Here is a 23,441-nt window from a genome sequence, read left to right as displayed (position 1 = left end):
CCCCCTCCTCCTCTCCCCCTCTCCTCCTCCTCTCCTCCTCTCCCCTTCATCCTCCTCCTCCCCCTCCCCTCCTCACTTCTCCTCCTCTCCCCCTCCTCTCCCCCCCCTCCTCCCCCCACCTCCTCTCTCCATCCTCTCTCCCCCCCCCTCCTCCATCCTCCCCTCCTCCTCCCTCCTCCTCTCCCTCCCCTCCTCCTCCCCTCCCCTCCTCCTCCTCCTCCCTCTCCCCCCGCCTCCTCCTCTCCCCCTCCTCCTCTCCTCCCCCCCCTCCTCTCTCCCCCTCCTCCTCTCCCCCCCCCTCTTAATTCTGTTTTTACTCTTCATTTGTTGGATAACGAGTTGTACACCGTTGAATTCTCTTTTAACTTTTGTTCCATCACCAAGGTAATACATTTTTGGAAAAAAAGTAAAATTCTTGGAACAGCCAACATACTAGAGAACATCTGGATCAAGGGGTTAAATAGATAACTATCCATCAGACTGGATAACGTTTTTTGATGTGCAGCATTGTTTTGCATTTTTCATTTTTTATTAGATTTCTGTTTGTTTACCCTCTCTAGGATTGGGGTTGGATTTCTTTGTGCCATTTCCCTTTTTCTCTCCCCTGTCACTGTTGCCCCTCTTTTACATATCCATGAACCGAAAAAACTGAAGTGTTGGAAATCTTACACATCAACTCTGTTTCTCTGTCCACAAATGATGCATGACCTGCTGAATCTCATTAGTATTTTCCGTTTTTCTGTAATATCCATATTTGAATCCTTGAGATGGCAAAATCATTCAACTATTATCTTTCAGGGAGATAGTTTTGAAGAGTATTAATTATGTTTGTTACTTATGAGTACAGATAGCGCATGTATAATGTGATTATTTTGTGTGAGGAGTTGCATGTAAAATTACAGAAGACACTTATTTTATAGTAAAACCATATTGCAAATTTTACCAACTAACTCAATTTTTTTTTAATCATCTTATTTTTAAGTAATGAACCATAAATTTCCTTAGGTGTTTGACATTTTATTCCATGTGCTAATTTTGTCAACAAATGATCATTGAGATTGTAATCAAAATAATCAAAATAATCTTATTTTTAAATTTGTGACGTGTGATAGCTTCAGTGATTCGACATCTTAATGGCTTCAGCTCAAAGTATTATTTTTTGAATAAAAGTTAAAAAAAAACATCTGTGTTGCAACAACATAAATACTTATCAAGAGACTGCATCTCGAGATCATGATCAGCTTCTTGCAATATGTGGTCTTATCTTTATTATTTTGGTTAAATCTGCAAATGACTTTATAGGTGCATTTGACCAGAGAATACGCAAAGGCTATTTTAGCAATTCTATTTCAGTGCAATGAATTATTGGGCATTAATGCTTTTGCTCTTCACATGTAAACTGACCCTACTCTTCACCTTGTTTTTGCAATCTCAAGGCAACTTAAAATACATGTCCATGGAAAAAATGATCCTTGTATAATATTTAGGAAAATGGTAAGATAGCTAATAATAAACCCTCCTATATTTTTAATTAATTATTGATGAAAATTAATACCAAAGATGGTCCTTATTTTACCAGTTTTCAATTCACTGCCACCCCACCCATTATTTTTGCATTTATGAGTTCAGCTATTGTGTCTACATTTCAGTGTTTTTATACAGTAAGTGTTTTGATCATTCTGGGGTTATGTAAAGACCCACTTCAGCCATTTGTGGTCTATGCAAGATTCCAGATCTGCATTTTCTTGTGTTTCCATTAAAATTAGATTATCTGATGCAGATAATCTATTATCTGATGCAGATAATCTAATTTCTCCTTTTCTGAATAGGACGCACTGTGCCAAGATAAGTTAGCCAATTCACCTTAAAATAAATTACCTTTAAAATACTTTCTGTGTGTGGATTTGTACGTTAACCTGCAAGCATTGTCTCTTTAGAATCAACAGAATTACAATGCCATGCTCATCACGTGAAAACTAGCGTAATAGAATTCGGGTGGACCTAAGAGTGCTGCAGAGTTGTATGTGGTTATCAGAAATGAGAAATACATTGTTGTCAGAAATGTTGAGCCTTGATTAGCTATAGATGGACACCGTTTCTAAAATGCTGATGATATCTTAGTGGTGTGAAAGCCACAATTTGTTGCTAACAATGTATTAATACCAGCAAATTTCATGTGAGACTTAATTTGATTATAACTTCCTGTCAATTTATTTTTGCAAATAGGTAAGCAGCACCATAACAATTTAAATAAGGATTTTATACGAAACATATAAAATACAAGCATGGTATAATAAGTAACGCAAAACTTTCATAGTAAAGACAATTAAAGACGAAGAGAGGTGGTGCATTAAATATACGCATTTGGGTGAATAAGATTTGGGTGTGTTAATTGAACTCTATTAAAGAACAAATAGAACAAGGAGAAATACAACTGGTTGTTGTTTTTAAAGTCAATAGTACAGTTAATGCAGGTACATTTTAGTTAATGGATAATATATAATTGAGCACAATTCAGTATTAATAAACATTAGTAAAATAGGACAGAGGCAGTGGAACATTTAAAATAGCTAATGTCATTCTGCAGTTTTTTTAGAAAAGTCCATAGACTTCAATTTGGTTTGTCTAGGCTTATTTATAGTACATTTCAGATATATTTTCCTAACTGTCATTTTATTACCATTTTAAAACTACAGTTTGAGTCGCTTGAATAAAAGTTATTTTGTTTGCTGAAGATAGACACAAAATTTTGAGGTAACACAGGCAGCATCTCTGGAGAGAAGGAATGGGTGACATTTCAGGTCGAGACCCTTCTTCAGACAGTCAGGAGAGAGGGAAACTAGAGAAATAGAAGGGTACAAAGAACATGTATGGAGTGAAAAGGACAGATCAAAGCAAACAATCAAGGGAATGTACAATGGTTCATTGTTGGCTGAGGGGAAGGTGACAACGAGGAATACAAACAGTAAAATTAATTAGGACGACAGTGAAACTAATAGCAGAACTAGGGTTCGGGAGGGACAGAGAGAGAGGGAAAGTAAGGGTTACTTGAAGTTCAAGAAATCAATATTCACATTATAAGCTGCCCAAGCAAAATGTGGGATGCTGTTACTTCCAATTTACATTTGGCCTCACTGTGACGGTGGAGGAGAGAAAGATCAGGACAGAGAGGTAAGTATGGGAATGGAATGGGGAGTTAAAGTATTTAGCAACCGGGAGATTGCCGACTGAGAGATTTACATTTTGCTGGCAGATTAATCCTGCTTTTGTTTACCCTTTTAATTACATTTTCAATCACATGCCAGGCTGGGAAGCACCATAGATCTATGGACAGTATGCTGTGAAAAGGAGGAATTCATGTGTATAAAGTACAGATTTTGAATGAGAATGTAGAGTCATAGAGTGATACAGTGTGGAAACTGGCCATACTAACCATACCTACCTGTGTTTGGCCCATAGCTCTCCAAACCAGTTCTATCCATGTACCTGTCTAACTGTTCTTAAACGTTGGGCTAATCCATGTTTCTTAATCATTAGGATAATAACTCCTCTGCCAGCTTGTTCCATACACCCACCATCCTTTGTGTTAAAATGTTACTCCTCAGATTCCTATTAAATCTTTTCCCCTTCACCGTAAACCTGTGTCCTATGATCCTCGATTTACCTACTCTGAGCCAGAGACTGTGCATCTACCTGATCTATTCCTCTCATGATTTTATACACCTCTAGAGGATCGCCCCTCATCGTCCTGCACTCTAAGGAACAGAGCCCCAGCCTACTCAACCTCCCCCTCTTGGTCAGACTCTCTAGTCCTGGCAAAATCCTCATAAATCTTCTCTACCCTTTCCACCTTGGTATTTGAAGTATTTTTTCCATCGTGAGCCTTTCTCGTCTTGATCAACTTTTCTTGGATCTTAGCGAAATGATGTTTGTGCCATAGTTTTTTTATTTTATTTTTATTTTTTTATTTTTTTAAAGGATAGAAAGACTTGAGATATATAGTGTGTGGAGAAAAAGAAAAAAGACGAATGAGTGAAGAAAGTTGAGAAAAAGAAAATAGAAAGAAAAAATAGAATAAAACATAAAAAAAATAAAAATAAAAATTTTAAAGTAAGGAGATCATTATTTATAATCTTGACCAACCCTCGTCCAGTCCTGAAACTGTTATTTTTTACAATTGTATTGCACCATATGATTCCAAAAAGATGACAAATGGAGACCAACTCGTTATGAATTGGTCTGATTTATCCATTAGGAGGAATCGCATTTCCTCAAGATGTGCGGTGTCCAACATACTTGCAATCCACATTTTAAGCATTGGTATTGAGGTGTTTTTCCAAAATTTAAGTATTAATTTTTTTGCTATTATTAAACCATAGTTAAAAAATAAATAATTTTGTAAATATTTCGAAAATATCACTCCAAAATCTATAAAGTTTTATGCAGGAAACTAAGGAGTGCGTTATAGTTGCATTTTGGGATAGACACTTATCACAAATGGCGGATATATTTGGATAAAATTTGTTCAATCTTGTTTTTGAATAAATAATCTATGTAAAATTTTAAATTGAATTAGATTATGTCTTATATTAATCGAACATTTGTGAATATATATCAAGTACTTTTCCCACGTAACCTTCGTAATTTTTACCATTAGTTCCTGTTCCCACTCTTCTCTAAGTACCTCTGTCGATGGTAGGTCTATATTTAGAATACTATTATATAAATATATTAATTTTTATGAGTCAGCTTCAATATTCATTGCTTCTTCCAATAATTCAGGAGTTATTTTTTGATATCCTTGTATATATTTTTTCATGAAATCGCAAATCTGAAGATATTTAAAATATTGGTTGTTTTTCAGTTTAAATTTTAATTGTAATTGTTGGAATGATAGTTTGTGCCATAGTTGGTCATGTGCAGAAGAAATTGTATATGTTACGATTTATTGGCAATTTCCTTTCTCTCCTGCATTCTTTCCACCCACTTTAATTTCTTGGGCCAGAAGATTTTGTTTACCTCAGATGCCGATAGATCTGTTTCTTTCACCTGTTGAGACATGATAACATTTCGAGAAATGCCTTGTGTTTATGCCAAATTAGGTCTTGTATCTCCTGATAGTTTACAGAAAACAATCTCTGATTTCTTGTGGCAAAGCTAAGAGTCTCTTCACAGGAACTAATTACAATGGACAGACCAGGCACTGTGGTTCTATTTTGTTAGGAATCATCAATTTCCCTGAGGTACTGACTAAATTGAGTTTTCTTTGCAAGGTCTTTGAGTTGGCACATGGCTGTAGACCTTTGGTTTCCTTCACGTTTAATGAAGCCTAATTTAGCTTGGTGGCATCACAGAATGATTCGCACATGATCTTACAGGCAAGCGCCCCAGTCAGCCAATATCAAACTATCAACAATTGTAATGGTTTTAAGTATACATGTACCACATTTTAACAACAAAATAAGATTTCTGTTTACTATCTCCACTGTCCTGTCTTCTGTCAACTAGTGTTTACATAAGTGGAGGAGTCTGGGAGCAGTTGAAATAAAGACAGAATAAAATCCAATTAATGTAAGCTGCACCCCTTTTAGAATTCTACCCTCAGTAAATGCCTCTCTTCATTATTCCCAAGTGAAGTAAGTTTGCATTTTTTCTTGCCACATATCTGAACAGTCAAACAACATCTTAAAATATGTTGCTATCCTTCTTATATTTGCTTTGGTTCCAAGTTTTTTGTGTTTTCTGCTGATTTGGAAATTGTGATTTGTAAACTCAGGTCCAAGATGGGATTAATTAAAGGAGTGGACTTGGTCCTGGTCCTTGAGAACACTGCAATTCCCCAAACTCTGAAATTGCTGAAAATACACACATCCCATGTTCATGGCTGATGAGACCCATCATTTATTTATTTGCGTCTGTGCTCCTCAATTTGAGATTTGAAATAGAAAAACTCACATGTGGTTAAAGTGCAAATTGTCAGATTTTAATAAAGGCCATTTTTATACATTTTGGTTTCACCATGTAGTAATTACAGCAGTGCTTATACATAGTCCTTCCATTTCAGGGCACCATAATGTTTGGGACACAGAAATGTCATGGAAATGAAAGTAGTCATGTTTAGTATTTTGTTGCATATCCTTTGCATGCAATGACTGCTTGAAGCCTGCGATTCATGGACATCACCAGTTGCTGGGTGTCTTCTCTGGTGATGCTCTGCCAGGCCTGTATTGCAGCCATCTTTAGCTTATGCTTGTTTTGGGGCTAGTCCCCTTCAGTTTTCTCTTCAGCATATAAAAGGCATGCTCAATTGGGTTCAGATCGGGTGATTGACTTGGTCACTCAAGAATATACCATTTTTTAGCTTTGAAAAACTCCTTTGTTGCTTTAGCAATTGTTTGGGATCATTGTCTTGCTGTAGAATGAACCGCCGGCCATTGGGTTTTGAGGCATTTGTTTGAACTTGAGCAGATAGGATGTATCTATATACTTCGGAATTCATTATGCTTTTACCATCAGCAGTTGTATCATCAATGAAGATAAGTGAGCCAGTTCCTTCAGCAGCCATACATGCCCAGGCCATAACACCCCTACCACCGTGTTTCACAGATGATGCGGTATGCTTTGGATCTTGGGCAGTTCCTTCTCTCCTCCATACTTTGCTCTTGCCATCACTCTGATATGTCAATCTTCGTCTCATCTGTAACTGTAAACTATAACCTGCCCATCCTATTTTTGTGCCTAACCGGTGGTTTGCATCTTGCAATATACAACAGGCAAAAGGTGCAGGAATAGACCATTCATCACTTCGAGCCAGCACCGCCATTCAATGTGATCATGGCTGCTCATCCCCAATCAGTACCCAGTTCCTGCCTTCTCCTCAAAACCCCTGACTCCGCTATCCTTACGAGCCCTATCTAGCCCTCTCTTGAAAGTATCCAGACCATCAGCCTCCATCGCCCTCTGAGGCAGAGAATTCCACAGACTCACAACTCTCTGTGAGAAAAAGTGTTTCCTCGTCTCCGTTCTAAATGGCTCACCCCTTATTCTTAAACTGTGGCCCCTGGTTCTGGATTCCCCCAACATTGGGAACATGTTTCCTGCCTCTAGCGTGTCCAAACCCTTAATAATCTTATATGTTTCAATAAGATGCTCTCTCATCCTTCTAAACTCCAGAGTATACAAGCCCAGCCCCTCCATTCTCTCAGCATCTGACAGTCCCGCCATCCATGGAATTAACCTTGTAAACCTATGCTGCACTCCCTCAATAGCAAGAATGTCCTTCCTCAAATTAGGGGACCAAAACTGCACACAATACTCCAGGTGTGGTCTCACTAGGGCCATGTGCAACTGCAGAAGGACCTCTTTGCTCTTATACTCAACTCCTCTTGTTATAAAGGCCAACATGCCATTCGCTTTCTTCACTGCTTGCTTTACCGGCATGCTTACTTTCATTGACTGCATCTTGCAGTGTAGCCTCTGTATTTCTGTTCATGAAGTCTTCTGTGGGCAGTGGTCATTGACAAATCCACACCTGACTCATGAAGAGTGTTTCTGATCTGTCCGACAGGTGTTTGGTGATTTTTCTTTATCATAGAGAGAATTCTCCTGTCATCAGCTGTGGAGGTCTGCCTTGGCATGCCAGTCCCTTTGCGATTAGTAAGCTCACCAGTGCTCTCATTCTTCTTAATGATGATCCAAACAGTTGATTTTGGTAAGCCTGAGGTTTGGCTGATGTCTCTAACAATTTTATTATTGTTTCTCAGTCTCATAATGGCTTCTTTGACTTTCATTGGCACAACTTTGGTCCTCATGTTGATAAACAGCAATAAAAGTTTCCAATGGTGATGGAAAGACTGCAGGAAAGACTAGGTGCTGAGAGCTCTCTTATACGTGCAGTAAGGAGGCAATTAAACACATCTGAGCAATTACAAACACCAATGAAGCCATGTGTCCCAAACATTATGGTGCCCTGAAACGGGGGGACTATGTACAAACACAGCTGTAATTTCTACATGGTGAAACCAAAATGTATAAAAATGGTCTTTATTAAAATCTGACAATGTGCACTTTAACCACATGTGTTTTTTTTCTATTACAAATCTTAAATTGTGTAGTACAGAGGCAAATAAATAATTGATGGGTCTTTGTCCCAAACATTATGGAGGGCACTGTATGTCCTCTGGTGAGTTGAAAGTGCCTGTACTTTACATCAGGGCTGAATTTGACCGAGTGCTGAGTTTGGCATCGGGTATGTTTGATGCAGTTCGTAACCTACATTGAAATTATACAGTGGTCCTGCATCAGAACTAAGTTTCCAGAAATAAAGATTTGTACACGTAATTTTGAATTAAACAATCTTTTTACTGAACAATCTGTTTACGTTGAAGATGACTTAATGAAATATTTATTCATTGTACTTGTAAAGTCTTGATATTTTTGTGCTTATATAAGAAGCTTTGCTCAATCTAGGTGTGGCTTGTAGAAACTTGCAGGCCTTTTCGTGTTTACTTCATAATAGTTATTTTGCTAACCAAAGTGCAGATGAAACTTAAAACCTACTGACTCTTAGTGACCAGTTGTAGCAGAGATAGTCTCAAGTTTGAATGATGACCACTTAGGAGTCATGTTTGAAGAAGGGTTATGAGCTGAAACATCACCTGTCCACGTTGTTTGAAGAAGGGTTATGAGCTGAAACATCACCTGTCCACGTTGTCCAGAGATGCTGCACTTTGTGTCCTTTTTTTGGTAAACGAGCATCTGCAGTTCCCGTTTCTAAATGTGAGCACATTGTTATGTGCTCTCTGATCTCTGAACTTTACCCTTTGCATGTGTTTCCAAGTCTCCCATTTTTCTTGTGAATATTAGTTAAATTTTATTGTGAAATAAGACCCCTTGGCTTCATTTTTGCATCAGCATTAGAAATTAAATTGAATAGGTTCATGGTGGACTTTCATGTTTTAATGTAACAAAACTTGAGGAGTGGGGATACAGACCTCTACAGGCAGGCCACGTACAAGCTGAGAAGAGGAATCAGAGCTACCAAGGAAAGGTACTTGGAGAAGATGAGGAGCAAGTTCTCAGCTAGTGACTCTTCTTCAGTTTGGAAGGGCGTGCAAGAAATCACCAGCTACAAGAAGAAAGCCCCCCCGCTATTTGGACAATCGTCAGCTGACCAACAACCGGAATGAGTTCTACTGCAGGTTTGACAAGCAAAAACGTAACCCTGGTACCCCTTCCCCCACCTCCCCAACAAACACAGCCAGACCCCAGTCTGCAAAGAATGAACCCTTCTACACCCACTCCTCCCCATTCACACCTACTTAAAGCAAGCCTCCAGTCTGAAAAGACTGGACCCTTTCCCACCCCAACCAACACTTCACACCCACTCACAGCCTGACCTCAGTCTGCAAAGACTGGGCCTTTCTACACCCACTCCTCCCCATTCACCGCGTCACACATACTTAAAGCAAGACTCCAATCTGAAAAAACTGGACCCTTTCCCACCTGTACTGTCCCTGCCTTGCTTCAAAGCTCTGTGCCGAACAGACATTTTCAACCAGTTACTGCAAACCTGTACTGTCCCTGCCTGCTTCAAAGTCTCCACTATTGTCCCTTTACCCAAAAAGGCAAGGATTAGTGGTCTTAATGACTACAGGCCTGTCGCACTGACCTCTGTAGTCATGAAGAACCTTGAAAGGCTTGTGCTGGCCAAGCTGAAAAATATCACGAACCCCTCTGCAGTTTGCATATCGGGCTAATAGATCTGTGGATGACGCAGTCAACCTGGGCCTGCACATTCGGAGACTGCAGCGAATCGTCAGCTGAGAAAGTTATTGGCTGCAATCTTCCCTCCATTGATGAACTGTACACTGCAAGGGCTAGGAAGCGGGCGGGTAAGAGCATCTCTGACCCCTCTCACCCTGGCCACAAACTCTTTGAATCACTTCCCTCTGGAAGGCGACTCCGGACTGTCAAAGCTGCCACAGCCAGACATAAAAACAGCTTTTTTCCATGAGTAGTAGCTCTAGTCAATAACCAAAAATCTGTAGCCTCCTTTTGCTCTGGTATTTTATTTAATTCACATGTTATAATGTTTTATTATTAATGTTTAATGTTTTATGTATGTCATGCTGTCACTTGTGGGTGTAGCACCCAGACAAATTCCTTGTATGTGAATACTTGGCCAATAAACGTATTCATTCATTCATTTATTCAACAAAAACAGGAATTGTATGAACATTTCCAATATGAATTAAGGCATGATTTTGAAAATTAATAGTAATGTCAACAGAGTTCAGAAAAGCAGAAAGGTGTTATATCAAAAGAACTTGGTTTGGAAGAAGCTGTTATACTAGTTTGTCAAGCTCACATGATTTGGCGCAGGTAGTAACTTGTATTGCAATCTATATTACTAAAACTCTGTTCTTGACCTGTTTTGGCTTTCTGTGCTGCGGTTTCCGTGAGTACACCACCACCTACGGCCGTCATTTTTGGCCACCTCGCTCAGAGCCCCCCTCCGCCGTATGTGTGCCGAGGATTTTTTCCCGTCGATGAAAATTGACAGAGATATTAATGTTTTTACAACATTCCCCATTCTCTCTGCTGCCTCAGCTGGTGGGAGGGGGAGGGACTATAAAACCAGGAAGTGGTGTGCCTCATTCAGCCTCTGCAAGTGGTGTGCCTCAATCAGAGCTTTGAATGACACTGACAAATGTCTACAGCACTGTTAGTACCCTTAATTTGGTTTGAAAAAGAAAATATGCTTAGAGGTAAAAAAGCACTGCCTGCAAATGGTTGTTTGTGTTTGGGTTGAAGTAAAAAGGCACTCTCCCCCCCCCCCCCCCCCCCCCCCCTCCCCCCCCCCCCTCCCCCCCCCCCCCCTCCTCCCCCCCCCCCCTTCCCCTCCTCTCCCCCCCCCCTATCCTCCTCTCCTCTCCCCCTCCTCTCCCCCCCCTCCCCCCTCCTCCCCCCCCTCCTACCCCCCCCCCCCCCCCCCCCCTCCCCCCCCTTTTCCTCTCCCCCCGCCCCCCTCTTTGTGGTGAATTGCTCGGTGATCCCTTCACTTAACAAGGGAGAATATTAGCTTTTGTTTGATGTAGCAATATACCAAATGTTGCCTGAGATAGTATGCCTTGAATAAAGAATGAACTATTAGTACTGATGTCTTGCGTTACTTTGGAAAGGAGATTTGGTTGTTCATCGCCCAACCTTGATTGAGTGCTACATAAAATGCTATGAAGCCTCTGCTTCTGAAGAACCATCCACCATAAGGATATTCAAGACTTGATGGATTCATGCAATCATATTTTCTACCATTGATTTATTATGAATGTTGATTTTCCAAGGTGCAGCTTGCCCTTTGTTCCATCCCCCTACTGCTCTCCTTCTCATCTAAAAGCAAGTTTAGTGTTTTTTTAAATGCGTATCGTACTTATTTGCATTGCCTGTAGAATGGCATGCCAAAAGTGCAGCTGCAAATATAAATAATTCTACACTGTTTTAAGAAAATTATGAATGCATAAAAATGGAGTGAATTTCTGTAATATTTCTACACTCTGAACATGGTTTTGCAAATAACACTTGATGCTGGGTCAATTGTCGGTTTTAAATTGGAGGATGATAAATTTCTGTTATCCATAAATTTCCATAAAGACAGATGGAACAAGGTGTATTATATCAAAGAATCAGGCATGATATTGTTGAATGATGATAAAGCCTAAAGAGCTAAATGTCCTTCCTCTGTTCCAATGCTGCTCATGTCCATTTCATCAGTGAGTTTAATCAGTGAACAAGACATGTCAGACCTCACTAAACTGATACTACTTACACTAGATATGGTTTCTGCATTGCCTTGCCTGGTATCAATACAGTAGATTTATCCTACACCCTAGGGACAATTTACAACTTGCAGAAGCTGATTTACCTACACTTCTTTGTGTCTTTGAACTGGAGCACCCGGAGAAAATCCATATGGCCACAGGGGGAACGTACAGACTCCATACAGACAGCACCTGAAGTCAGGATAATGCGCAGGTCTCTGGCATTGTAAGGCAGCAACTTTATTGCTGCGCCACCATGCCGCTCCAAGTGCGTTTTGTCGTTTACCTATACTTCAGATCTACTCTCTGATTTCACATCAAATCAGTTCATATTTCCGTTATGGAGAGTGTAAAAGCAAAAATGATTTACAGGCAGCTTGACTGGCCACCAAGCTAAGTGACTGTAAGAGGCATTGATCACCCAACACCAGATTGTGCATCAGCAATCACAGCAGAGCACTAGGCTAGGCAGATGAAGAGCAGGATATCGTGCACAAAAAAAAGTGGAAGTTAACAACCTATGTCTTTTAAAAAAGGACACCAAGTGCTGGAGTAAGTCAGGTTGCAATTCAGTCTGAAGCAGAGATTCAGTCCCAACCCGAATCGTCACTTATCCATTTTGTCTCCAGAGATGCTGCCTAACCCGTTGAGTTACTCCAGCACTTTGTGTCATTTTTGTAAACCAGCATCTGCAGTTCTTTATTTCTATAACCCAGTTACTTTGGTAAATCAAAACTTAAACCTGTAAAGAGACACTAATAAGTATATTTCCCCATCTTCCTCATGCGGCAGGTGAAAATGAAGGTGTTTTAATGGTGAAAATCTTGGAGTTACATGAAGAATGTTCAATGTTCGTAGCCTTGTGCCAGCCATTAATTGAAACCTCCATGGAGCAAGTAATTAAATATGATGACTCTGACACCAAAACCCTGCTCACGATCTTATTCACAAGAGAAACAGCATCCCACCTCAGAATGTGTGCAGGAGATACTGTTCATATCCATCCACCTTGGTGAGTACCATGTAGCCTTTTATTCATACGTTTGTTAAATTGTCTTGAACATAGCTTTAAAAACTGAGGTACTCCTGCTTGGATCAAGCAAGCATTTCATTGGTACCCGATTTAGCACTACACTTCTGCAATTGGCAATGGTTTATTATTGTAATTTGCACAGAGATGCAGTGAAAGACTTTGTTTGCATGGTATCCAATCAAATCATACCATAAATGAGTTCAATCATTCATATACAGTGAGTGCAATGAGACAAATAACCAGAGTGCAGCATGTAGTGCCGTGGCGTCGTCATGCTAGAGCTCCAACAAATTGTAGATAAAGAAAGTGCAATGATTTTGATGATGTAGGTTGGGAGTCAAGGACTACACCCTGAGTTTATGAGCGATCTGTTCAGTAATCTGATAACAGCGGGGAAGAAGCTGTTTTTGATCCATTATGTTCTCGGGCCCAGCATCTGAACACTCGTCCATGAAACATAGAAACATAGAAATTAGGTGCAGGAGTAGGCCATTCGGCCCTTCGAGCCTGCACCACCATTCAATATGATCATGGCTGATCATCCAACTCAGTATCCCGTACCTGCCTTCTCTCCATACCCTCTGATCCCCTTAGCCACAAGGGCCACATCTAACTCCCTCTTAAATATAGCCAATGAACTGGCCTCAAATACCCTCTGTGGCAGAGAGTTCCAGAGATTCACCACTCTCTGTGTGAATTTTTTTTTTCTCATCTCGGTTTTAAAGGATTTCCCCCTTATTCTTAAGCTGTGACCCCTTGTCCTGGACTTCCCCAATATCGGGAACAATCTTCCTACATCTAGCCTGTCCAACCCCTTAAGAATTTTGTAAGTTTCTATAAGATCCCCTCGCAATCTCCTAAATCCTAGAGAATATAAACCAAGTCTATCCAGTCTTTCTTCATAAGACAGTCCTGACATCCCAGGAATCAGTCTGGTGAACCTTCTCTGCACTCCGTCTATGGCAATAATGTCCTTCCTGAGATTTGGAGACTAAAACTGTACGCAATACTCCAGGTGTGGTCTCACCAAGACCCTGTACAACTGCAGTAGAACCTCCCTAAACATACCATTCGCTTTCTTCACTGCCTGCTGCACCTGCATGCCTACTTTCCATGCCTATGTACCATGACACCCAGGTCTCGCTGCATCTCCCCTTTTCCTAATCGGCCACCATTTAGATAATAGTCTGCTTTCCTGATTTTGCCACCAAAATGGATAACCTCACATTTATCCACATTATACTGCATCTGCCAAACATTTGCCCACTCACCCAGCCTATCCAAGTCACCTTGCAGTCTCCTAGCATCCTCCTCACAGCTAACACTGTCCCCCAGCTTAGTGTCATCTGCAAACTTGGAGATATTGCCTTCAATTCCCTCATCCAGATCATTAATATATATTGTAAATAGCTGGGGTCCCAGCACTGAGCCTTGCGGTACCCCACTAGTCACTGCCCGCCATTGTGAAAAGGACCCGTTTACTCCTACTCTTTGCTTCCTGTTTGCCAGCCAGTTCTCTATCCACATCAATACTGAACCTCCAATGCCGTGTGCTTTAAGTTTGTATACTAATCTCTTATGTGGGACCTTGTCGAAAGCCTTCTGGAAGTCCAGATACACCACATCCACTGGTTCTCCCCTATCCACGCTACTAGTTACGTCCTCGAAAAATTCTATAAGATTCGTCATACATGATTTACCTTTCGTAAATCCATGCTGACTTTGTCCAATGATTTCACCACTTTCCAAATTTGCTGCTATCCCATCTTTAATAACTGACTCTAGCAGTTTCCCCACTACCGATGTTAGACTAACTGGTCTGTAATTCCCCGTTTTCTCTCTCCCTCCCTTCTTAAAAAGTGGGGTTACGTTTGCTACCTGCCAATCTTCAGGAACTACTCCAGAATCTAAAGAGTTTTGAAAGATTATTGCTAATGCATCCACTATTTCTGGAGCTACTCCCTTAAGTACTCTGGGATGCAGCCTGTCTGGCCCTGGGGATTTATTGGCCTTTAATCCATTCAATTTACCCAACACCACTTCCCGGCTAACCTGGATTTCACTCAATTCCTCCAACTCCTTTGACCCGCGGTCCCCTGCTATTTCCGGCAGATTATTTATGTCTTCCTTAGTGAAGACGGAACCAAAGTAGTTATTCAATTGGTCCGCCATATCCTTGTTCCCCATGATCAACTCACCTGTTTCTGACTGCAAGGGACCTACATTTGTTTTAACTAATCTCTTTCTTTTCACATATCTATAAAAACTTTTGCAGTCAGTTTTTATGTTCCCTGCCAGTTTTCTTTCATAATCTATTTTTCCTTTCCTAATTAAGCCCTTTGTCCTCCTCTGCTGATCTCTGAATTTCTCCCAGTCCTCTGGTATGCTGCTTTTTCTGGCTAATTTGTACGTATCATCCTTCACTTTGATACTATCCCTGATTTCCCTTGTTATCCACGGATGCACTACCTTCCCTGATTTAGTCTTTTGCCAAACTGGGATGAACAATTTTTGTAGTTCATCCATGCAGTCTTTAAATGTCTTCCATTGCATATCCACCGTCAACCCTTTTAGAATTAATTGCCAGTCAATCTTGGCCAATTCACGTCTCATACCCTCAAAGTTACCTTTCTTTAAGCTCAGAACCATTGTTTCTGAATTAACAATGTCACTCTCCATCCTAATGAAGAATTCAACCATATTATGGTCACTTTTGCCCAAGGGGGCATGTACAACAAGACTGCTAACGAACCCTTCCTCATTACTCATGAAATTATGAAATTACTTATGAAATAATGCTGTACTTTAAAAATAAATCCATTTGTGCTTTGTGCTGTCATACTAAGAACCTGGTTTGAACCTTTGTTGTCCACAGCAATTAAATAGTAATCTCATCATGACATGGCTTGGTCTGAAGCTGTGGAACTGTGTCTGGCCACCCTGTCATGGGCATAGAAACATAGAAAATAGGTTCAGGTGTAGGCCAGCACCACCATTCATGATCATGGCTGATCATCCAATATCAGTACCCCGTTCTGGCTTTTTCCCCATATCCCTTGATTCCCTTTGCCCTAAGAGCTAAATCTAACTCTCGCTTGAAATAGAGTAAGAAAAGTAGGGGCCTGAGCATACAGCCGCAAGGTGCCCCAGTGCGGATGGTTATTGAGGAGAAAGCCTTGTTGCCAATTCGTATTGATCGTGGTCTGCTGATGAGGAAGTCGAGGATCCCGTTATACGAGTGTAATATTCGTGTCTCTTCCTTTATTATCTGATAATCTGTAGACAGATTGTTGAAGAAAATGTCAACAGTTCTATCCATGTTGTGTACCACAACCAGGAGGAAGCTCTGACTTGAAAGGGGTGATTATTGAAAGGAAACGTTACCAGGAGGGGCTGCAAATTTTGTAGTGCTGACAAGGAGGATATGATTACATCTTTTAAAAAAGTAGGTTAGGGAAGAATGCTCCTTCCCTATCCATGTTCTTCAGCCTGACAGGCTGAGTTATTTGAGTGTGTTGTGTCCATTTGTGTAAACCAACATCTGTAATTCCTTGTTTTTTTTTAATGTAGTTGGTTAGATGCATGGTCATAGTAATCTAATATTGCATTACAATTAGGCAAAGCTGTTATACAAATACTATGTAATAATGGGCACAGACAGGGAAAAAGCAAAGCAATTTTTTTTTCAAACATTTGATATTAACTTTCCTGCATCAGGTTTTCCTGACACTTACTACTTTTTAGTTTGTTTATTTACTTTACAGTCATATTCAATATGTTAGGACATGCATGATCAAGTTTTATTATAGTTCAAATTACTGGATTGTTCAGTTTCTAATTAGATTCCCATCGATTTTAATTAGAACCCATAGATGCGCAATTATCTGGAGTGTTTGGTGTTAAAGAATGTTACTGTATTTAAAAGTGTGCAGATTTAGGTTGATGCCCAGTATGCACAAAGCTCCTTGGTAATGTGAACAATGAGGATCAATTCAAGCTAATTTTATTCTTCATTGGGATCTTCATATTGGCTGCTTTGACAAACTTAAATTTAAATTATTTAAAATTGAGCCTAAAAATCTTCTCATTAAGCTTGTCCAGACATAAGCTTCAAAAATTCCATTCATTCCATTGTGACAAGTTAGATGAGTGAGCCCACCAATGATTCAGATGGTAGATTGTACACATTGCACAAGTGTTATCTCCTTTATGGTAAATCATGCTCCCCGTGGCCTTTCCATTTTGCTCCTACAGCCTGGATAACCAGAAATGAGATAAAATAGTAAGATTAAACGAGAACTTACCAGTTTGAAGTTTGATCTGTATTTTATGAGGAGTTACGATGAGGGATTACGTGAAGAAGCCCGCTCAGGGCGCAGGCGCGGCATGCTTCCAAGCAGCGGTGTGGAATCACAGACAGACACGTATTTGAAGTAACATAGTAAAGAATAAAGAGACATCAATTATCAGTTTGATCCATGTAATGAGGGTGGGAGCGGAGGGCACGTAATCCCTCATCGTAACTCCTCATAAAATACAGATCAAACTTCAAACTGGTAAGTTCTCGTTTAATCTTACTATTTTACTTCGGAGTCACGTGAGTGACTTCGTGAAGATTTCAAAGCTCTGTGATTTCAAACCGTGTAACAGTTTTACTCACTCACTACCGAAAGCTCTTGAGGAAGGAAGTGTTATTGTAATCAACCAATGAATCTGTTTTGAAAACAAAACGGTATTTATTAACAACAACAAAAACAAAATAGCTCCCCCGGGCTTTAAATTAAATATTTGCAGTTTCTAAAATTTTTGCTGCAAATACATCAGGTTTCACCAACGGCTTGTGATAAAATGTTCGGAATGTGGATTCCCTCGACCATCCTGCTTTGTTTAGGATAATGTCAATAGGCACATCCATCCTTGCTGCCGATGATGTGGATGCTGCCCTGGTGGAATGAGATTTATATACATTAATGTCTATCCCAGCAGCTTCCAATACCTGTTTTAACCATCTTGAAATGGTCTGGCTCGTTACCCTGCCATGTGGTTTTTTGTGGCTGACCCATAAGGCTCTTTCACTTCCTCGGATATTATGGGTTGTGTCAATATAAATTTTTATGTGGGTCACCACACACAATCGTGGCTCTGGTGGGTAAGCCCGGAATGCCACTAGCGTGTTGGATGTTCCTGGCCTGGTTTGCTTTATCAGACCTTGTATTGTGAAGGTTATCTGATCTGACGTTGTTTCCATGCTGTCCAGTCGAAGTTTATGTAATGACTGGACCCTCTGAGCAGATACTAGAGCCATCAGCATGAGCGTTTTTAATGTCAATTGCTCTAGACTGAGAGATCTTGCTGGTGGTCTGTCCCGAAGGTATGCGAGCACAATACTGACATCCCAAATTTGAGTATATCTAGGCTTGGGGGGCTTGCTGTTAAATATGCCCCTCATTAGTTTGACCACCAGCGGATGGGACCCCATGGGCTGATGTCCTGCAGGTTTGAGGTAGTTGGAGAGTGCACTACGTGCCGTGTTGATGGCACTGTAGCTCATATCTTCACGATGATGTAAATAGGCCAGGAACTCTAGAACATTGGCTACTGTGGCTGTTTCGTAAGCAGTCCCCGTTTCCTGGCAGTACCTCTCCCATTTCCTGATGTTGGTTAGGTACTGCCTCTTTGTAGATGTTCTCAGGGATGCTGACATGGTGGTGATGGTTTGTTGCGATAATCCCAGGTCCAGATAAGGTCGGTCTAGAATCTGCAACCCAGGAGATTCATGTCTTGATGGCATGGGTGGCTGATGCCTGACACTGGGTGAGTCAGTAACCCTGGATGACTGGGGAACACCATTGGTGCTTCCACCACCATGTCATGAAGTATTGGGAACCATGGCTGTGTAGGCCAGTCGGGCACTACCAAAATTCCAGATGCTGAATCCATCTGGATTTTTCGAAGTACCCGACTGATGAGGCAGAAGGGAGGAAAGGCATAGAAAACAAACTTACCAGCGTGAATGCATCTACCGCTGCTGCCTCCGGATCTGGTTCCCACGCGACATAGATAGGTAGTTGGTGATTCAGTCTTGATGCAAATAAATCTATATCTGGCTTCCCATATTGCTTTACAATTTTAGCAAATGTTTTAGGATTTAACATCCATTCGATGTTGTCATTGAATTTGCGTGACCTGGTGTCCGCCACTGTATTTAGCTTATCTGGTAGATAGGTAGCTGAAAGCCAAATATGTCTTTCGACACACCATTGCCAAATCGTATTGACCAATTTGTCGCATGATAAAGATTTTATGCCGCCCATATGGTTAATGTAAGCCACCACCGTAGTATTATCTATTTGTAATCTAACATGCAAGTGATGCATATTGGATACATATGCTTTTAAACCATAAAAGGCGCCCAACATTTCCAAAGAATTAATGCCCAGTGTAGATAGTAATGATGATTCTAAATTAGTCCATCTACCACCTGTGCTGGATATGGAGTTAGTTGCTCCCCAGCCTTGAGCACTAGCATCTGTTTGGAGTACTAAAGTAGCATTAGTAATAACAATAGGACTATAACTGTGCCAAATATTTTGTATCCACCACTGTAGCTCTGATATTGCTTCAGGGGGTAAACTCATGACTCGGTCATAATGACCTTTATGTTGTTTTAGTGCCTTTATCTTTGCTCTTTGTAAATTTTGATAGTGCAAAGGTCCAAATTGGATAGCTATAAATGCTGCTACCATTTTGCCAATTACTGCTGCCACTTGTCGAATAGTTGTTTTTTTGTTTATCTTTAAGTTATTACATGATTGTACTAATGCAATCATCTTTCCCCTTGGCAGGGTAATAGTCATTTGGACTGAGTTAATTGTGAAACCCAGGTAGTCCATAATTGTGGATGGATTTAACTTGGATTTATCTGGATGTAAGACAAAGCCTAGAGTCTCTAGGAGCTGTTTAGTAGCTGATACTGCTGCTACAGCCAATTCCATAGTTTTCCCAACTATGAGGATGTCGTCCAAATATGCCATGACTATATGATTAAGTTTCCTTAACGTTGCCATGGCTGGTTTTAATATTTTGGTGAATAGTCTTGGGGCTGAAGTAAGCCCATTAGGCAGTGCTTTATACTGCCACTGCTCCCCCATCCAGATAAATTTAAGGTATCTGCTATAATCCTTATGTATAGGTACCAGATAGTAAGCATCTTTGAGATCAATGCTGGCCATATAGTATCCTTTGGAAATCAGTTGTCTAGCAGTTACAAATGTTTCCATTTTGAAATGTATATACTTAACAAATTCATTCAGGGATGTTAAGTCAATGATGATGCGACATCCACCATCCTTTTTACTTTTAGTAAATATGTTAGAAACAAATTCCAAGGGCTCATGACTAGTTTTTTCTATGACCCCTTTGTTTATAAGCCTCACCAGTTCAGCTTGTCCCTCCTGTTGTTCCTTATTGGAGAGCACAAATACCCTTTCGGGCCCGTGTTGAACTGGCGGTATTTTTGAGATAAATTCTATTTTATACCCTCGAATACTATTAAGTATATATTTATCATCAGTGATCCTTCCCCATGCTTCTTTGAACAAGTGTAACCTTCCACCCGTTAGTAAGTCACCCTTATTCTCGATATGCGGGTAGGAACCAGATCCACCTACCTCCATGGTTATTGGCGGGGTTGTGGTTTTTTCTTTCGTAATGTTCTTCCCTGTCGACGTGCTGGCGATGTTGGGGGGAGGCGCATTTTCCAGGGGGTCCGCGGCGGGCCCTGACCTAAAAAAGGTCTCTGGGGATAGTGCGGCCCCAAGCTTTGACCAGTCGCATATTCGGGACGCCGACTGGTAGATACAGTGGTGTGCTGCCGCCTGGGTGTAATTAAAGGCTTTGGTGTGTTTGTCACTGGTACTGCCCTCATGAGGCTAAAGGTCTTGGATGCCTCCTCCATATCCTTTAGTTGTTTATTCAGGTCCTTCCCGAATAACAATGAGTCGGACTCGACTGATGGTGTTTTGCATAATCCTGCAAACTTTGGATTGAGGGCAGGCCTGATGTTCTCTCTGCGCAGATTATTTAACTCATATTGAGTTGTGCACATCAGTGCAAGCACATCCTGTTGGTGTGTGGTCATCTCCTCCGTCTGGACACACCGCGCATAGGCTGTAATTGCCGACGTGAGGAGGCGAAGTATGCGCTGAAGTTTGACTTCCTGTGCCCGAATTGGTCCCCCCACATTCCCCCAGATTTGAGGATTGAGACTCTTTACTTTGAGAGCCTCACAATTGTCTGGGGCTGTGTGCTCCTCCAGCACTTGGGCGAGCACCTTCTCCTGAAGCGGTTTATTGGAGAGATGGTTAATGCTGGCCGCCATCCTTGGCTCCAGCGGTGCTCCAACCCGTGGGGTAGCGACAAATCGGCTTACAACACCCAGCAGCTGTTCTTCCTGCACACCCTGCTCTCTTTCGACTCCTTCCGCCTGCCCCTTATTCAGACCAGCCCTGCCCTGGTCACCAATGCTAACCTCCAATTCCTGGTCCGAGGTCGCAAAGGGAGGTGCCGGACTCAGCACCATGGAGGGGGCGCCTGTCCTGTCTGTCCGAGAGCGCTGCTGCTCTCGGTAGACCATCCCCTCCAATAGCTGCTGTATGCAGCTTAGGCGGCTGTCTCTCCCCCGCTTTGGGGTGGACATTTCCCCCTCCGACGAGTCGGAATCGACCGGCCGGTTTGTCTTCCGGGTGGCTTTCCCAGCCCGCCGTGTAGGCTCTGGCGTGACTGGGACCGGCTCGGTCTGGGGAATTTCAAACCGCTGTTCAAGCGGTAGTACCGCCGGTTGCTGCCCCGCTGGAATCGACTCCTCCGGTGGAGTTAAAGCACGGGCAGGTCTATGAGCGAGTTTTCTGCATTGGGACATGTTTGCTAAGCAAAGAACCAACACCAACTCCCTCCGGTTTCCCAACGCACCGTCCACTTACCTGATGGTGCGTTTTAAAGTGCAGCTGGAGAGCCTGACTCCAGCTGCTGCCGCTGTTGCACTTGCTGGGCGTAATGCCGCGCCTGCGCCCTGAGCGGGCTTCTTCACGAAGTCACTCACGTGACTCCGAAGTAAAATGTATATCTGGTAGTATACCAGTAGTAGCATCCAAATAGTTCTTATTTAGAAGATAGATTTTAGGCAAATATCTTTTGATAGCTTACTGTGCATATTACAGTCATATCTCTTGTTGAATAGACTTAAGGTTCTCTCAACATCATCATGTTCCTCCAGTTTAAAATCCCACAGGTGAGGTATTCTCAAAAGTAGGTGAGAATGTTGCATTTTATCAAGGGAGGTTTGAGAACCTCTTTGTAGCAATGCTTCTCATTTTCACACAGAGAGTGGTGAATCTCTGGAACTCTCTGCCACAGAGGGTAGTTGAGGCCAGTTCATTGGCTATATTTAAGAGGGAGTTAGATGTGGCCCTTGTGGCTAAGGGGATCAGAGGGTATGGAGAGAAGGCAGGTACGGGATACTGAGTTGGATGATCAGCCATGATCATATTGAATGGCGGTGCAGGCTCGAAGGGCCGAATGGCCTACTCCTGCACCTAATTTCTATGTTTCTATGTTTCTATAAGCTTTTATGTGACAAAAGCGCAAAGTGGATTTCCTGTTTCGGGATTTTTATGTGGCATTGTTTAGGAAGGAACTGCAGATGCTGGTTTAAACTGAAGATAGACAGAAAAAGATGTAGTAACTCAGCGGGACGGGCAGCATCTCTGGAGAGAAGGAATGGGTGAAATTTCGGGTCGAGACTGAAAAAAGGTGTCTTGACCCGAAACGTCACCCATTCCTTCTCTACAGAGATGCTGCCTGTCCCGCTGAGTTACTCCAGCTTTTTGTGTCTACTTGGCATTGTTTTCCTGGGTGAGGATTCTGATGTTGATTCACTTGTCCTACAGTGGATTTGAAATGATTCATAATTACAGTGTAGATGGTACTTCTCCATTGCTTTGAAATGCTTACTAATGGAAGACATAAAGCGTTTCTACCCAGTTTGAGGACTTGATCTTGGAAAATACTTTTCTTCAGATGGCCAAACGCAGATTGCTAAATTTCATCTCCGCTTTCCCCGAGAGGTGGTAACCTAGAAATGAAAGTATTCCGCGTTTTCTTGCGTTTCGTCTTGGACCTTTATTATCAGCAGAGCAGCAGAAGTAGTTTAATCGAGAACCTTTGCTTTCCACATACTTTGGTGTAATGTTCATTCTCTTGATATCATTGAATGATGGTAGAGGCTGAAAGGGCTAAATGTCCTTCCTCGGTTCTAATGTTCTTCATGTAATTTCATCAGTGAGTTTGATCAGTGAACATGACATGTCAGACCTCACTAAACTGATAGTACTCGGACAAGATATGGTTTCTGCATTGCCTTGGCTGGTATCAGGGCCGGCCTTAAGCCGATTGGACCGATTTCACCCAATTAGGCCCCGCGCCTAAAGGGGGCTCCGGTTTAATTTTCCGTATTTCATACGGAAATATAAATTAGCTTTGTTAAATAAAGATTTAAAAAAAAAAACATTTGCCATCCGGATTTTTTTACA

The 23,441-nt window shown here is 41.5% G+C and overlaps 1 protein-coding gene across 3 annotated transcripts in view; it reads left to right on the top strand.

Annotated features, from left to right (window-relative positions):
- spidr (scaffold protein involved in DNA repair) overlaps positions 1 to 23,441 on the top strand; it is a 247,077-nt gene that overhangs the window by 73,452 nt on the left and 150,184 nt on the right. For all 3 annotated transcript variants that reach the window (XM_055634117.1, XM_055634116.1, XM_055634115.1), the window contains exon 8: positions 12,612 to 12,831. In XM_055634117.1, coding sequence (XP_055490092.1) covers positions 12,612 to 12,831 — 220 coding nt within the window. The remainder of the gene's footprint in view (positions 1 to 12,611; positions 12,832 to 23,441) is intronic.

Source organism: Leucoraja erinacea, chromosome 4 (assembly GCF_028641065.1).
Source record: "Leucoraja erinacea ecotype New England chromosome 4, Leri_hhj_1, whole genome shotgun sequence".
Taxonomy (NCBI): Eukaryota; Metazoa; Chordata; class Chondrichthyes; order Rajiformes; family Rajidae; genus Leucoraja; species Leucoraja erinaceus.
This window is presented reverse-complemented; position numbering and strand designations above follow the sequence as displayed.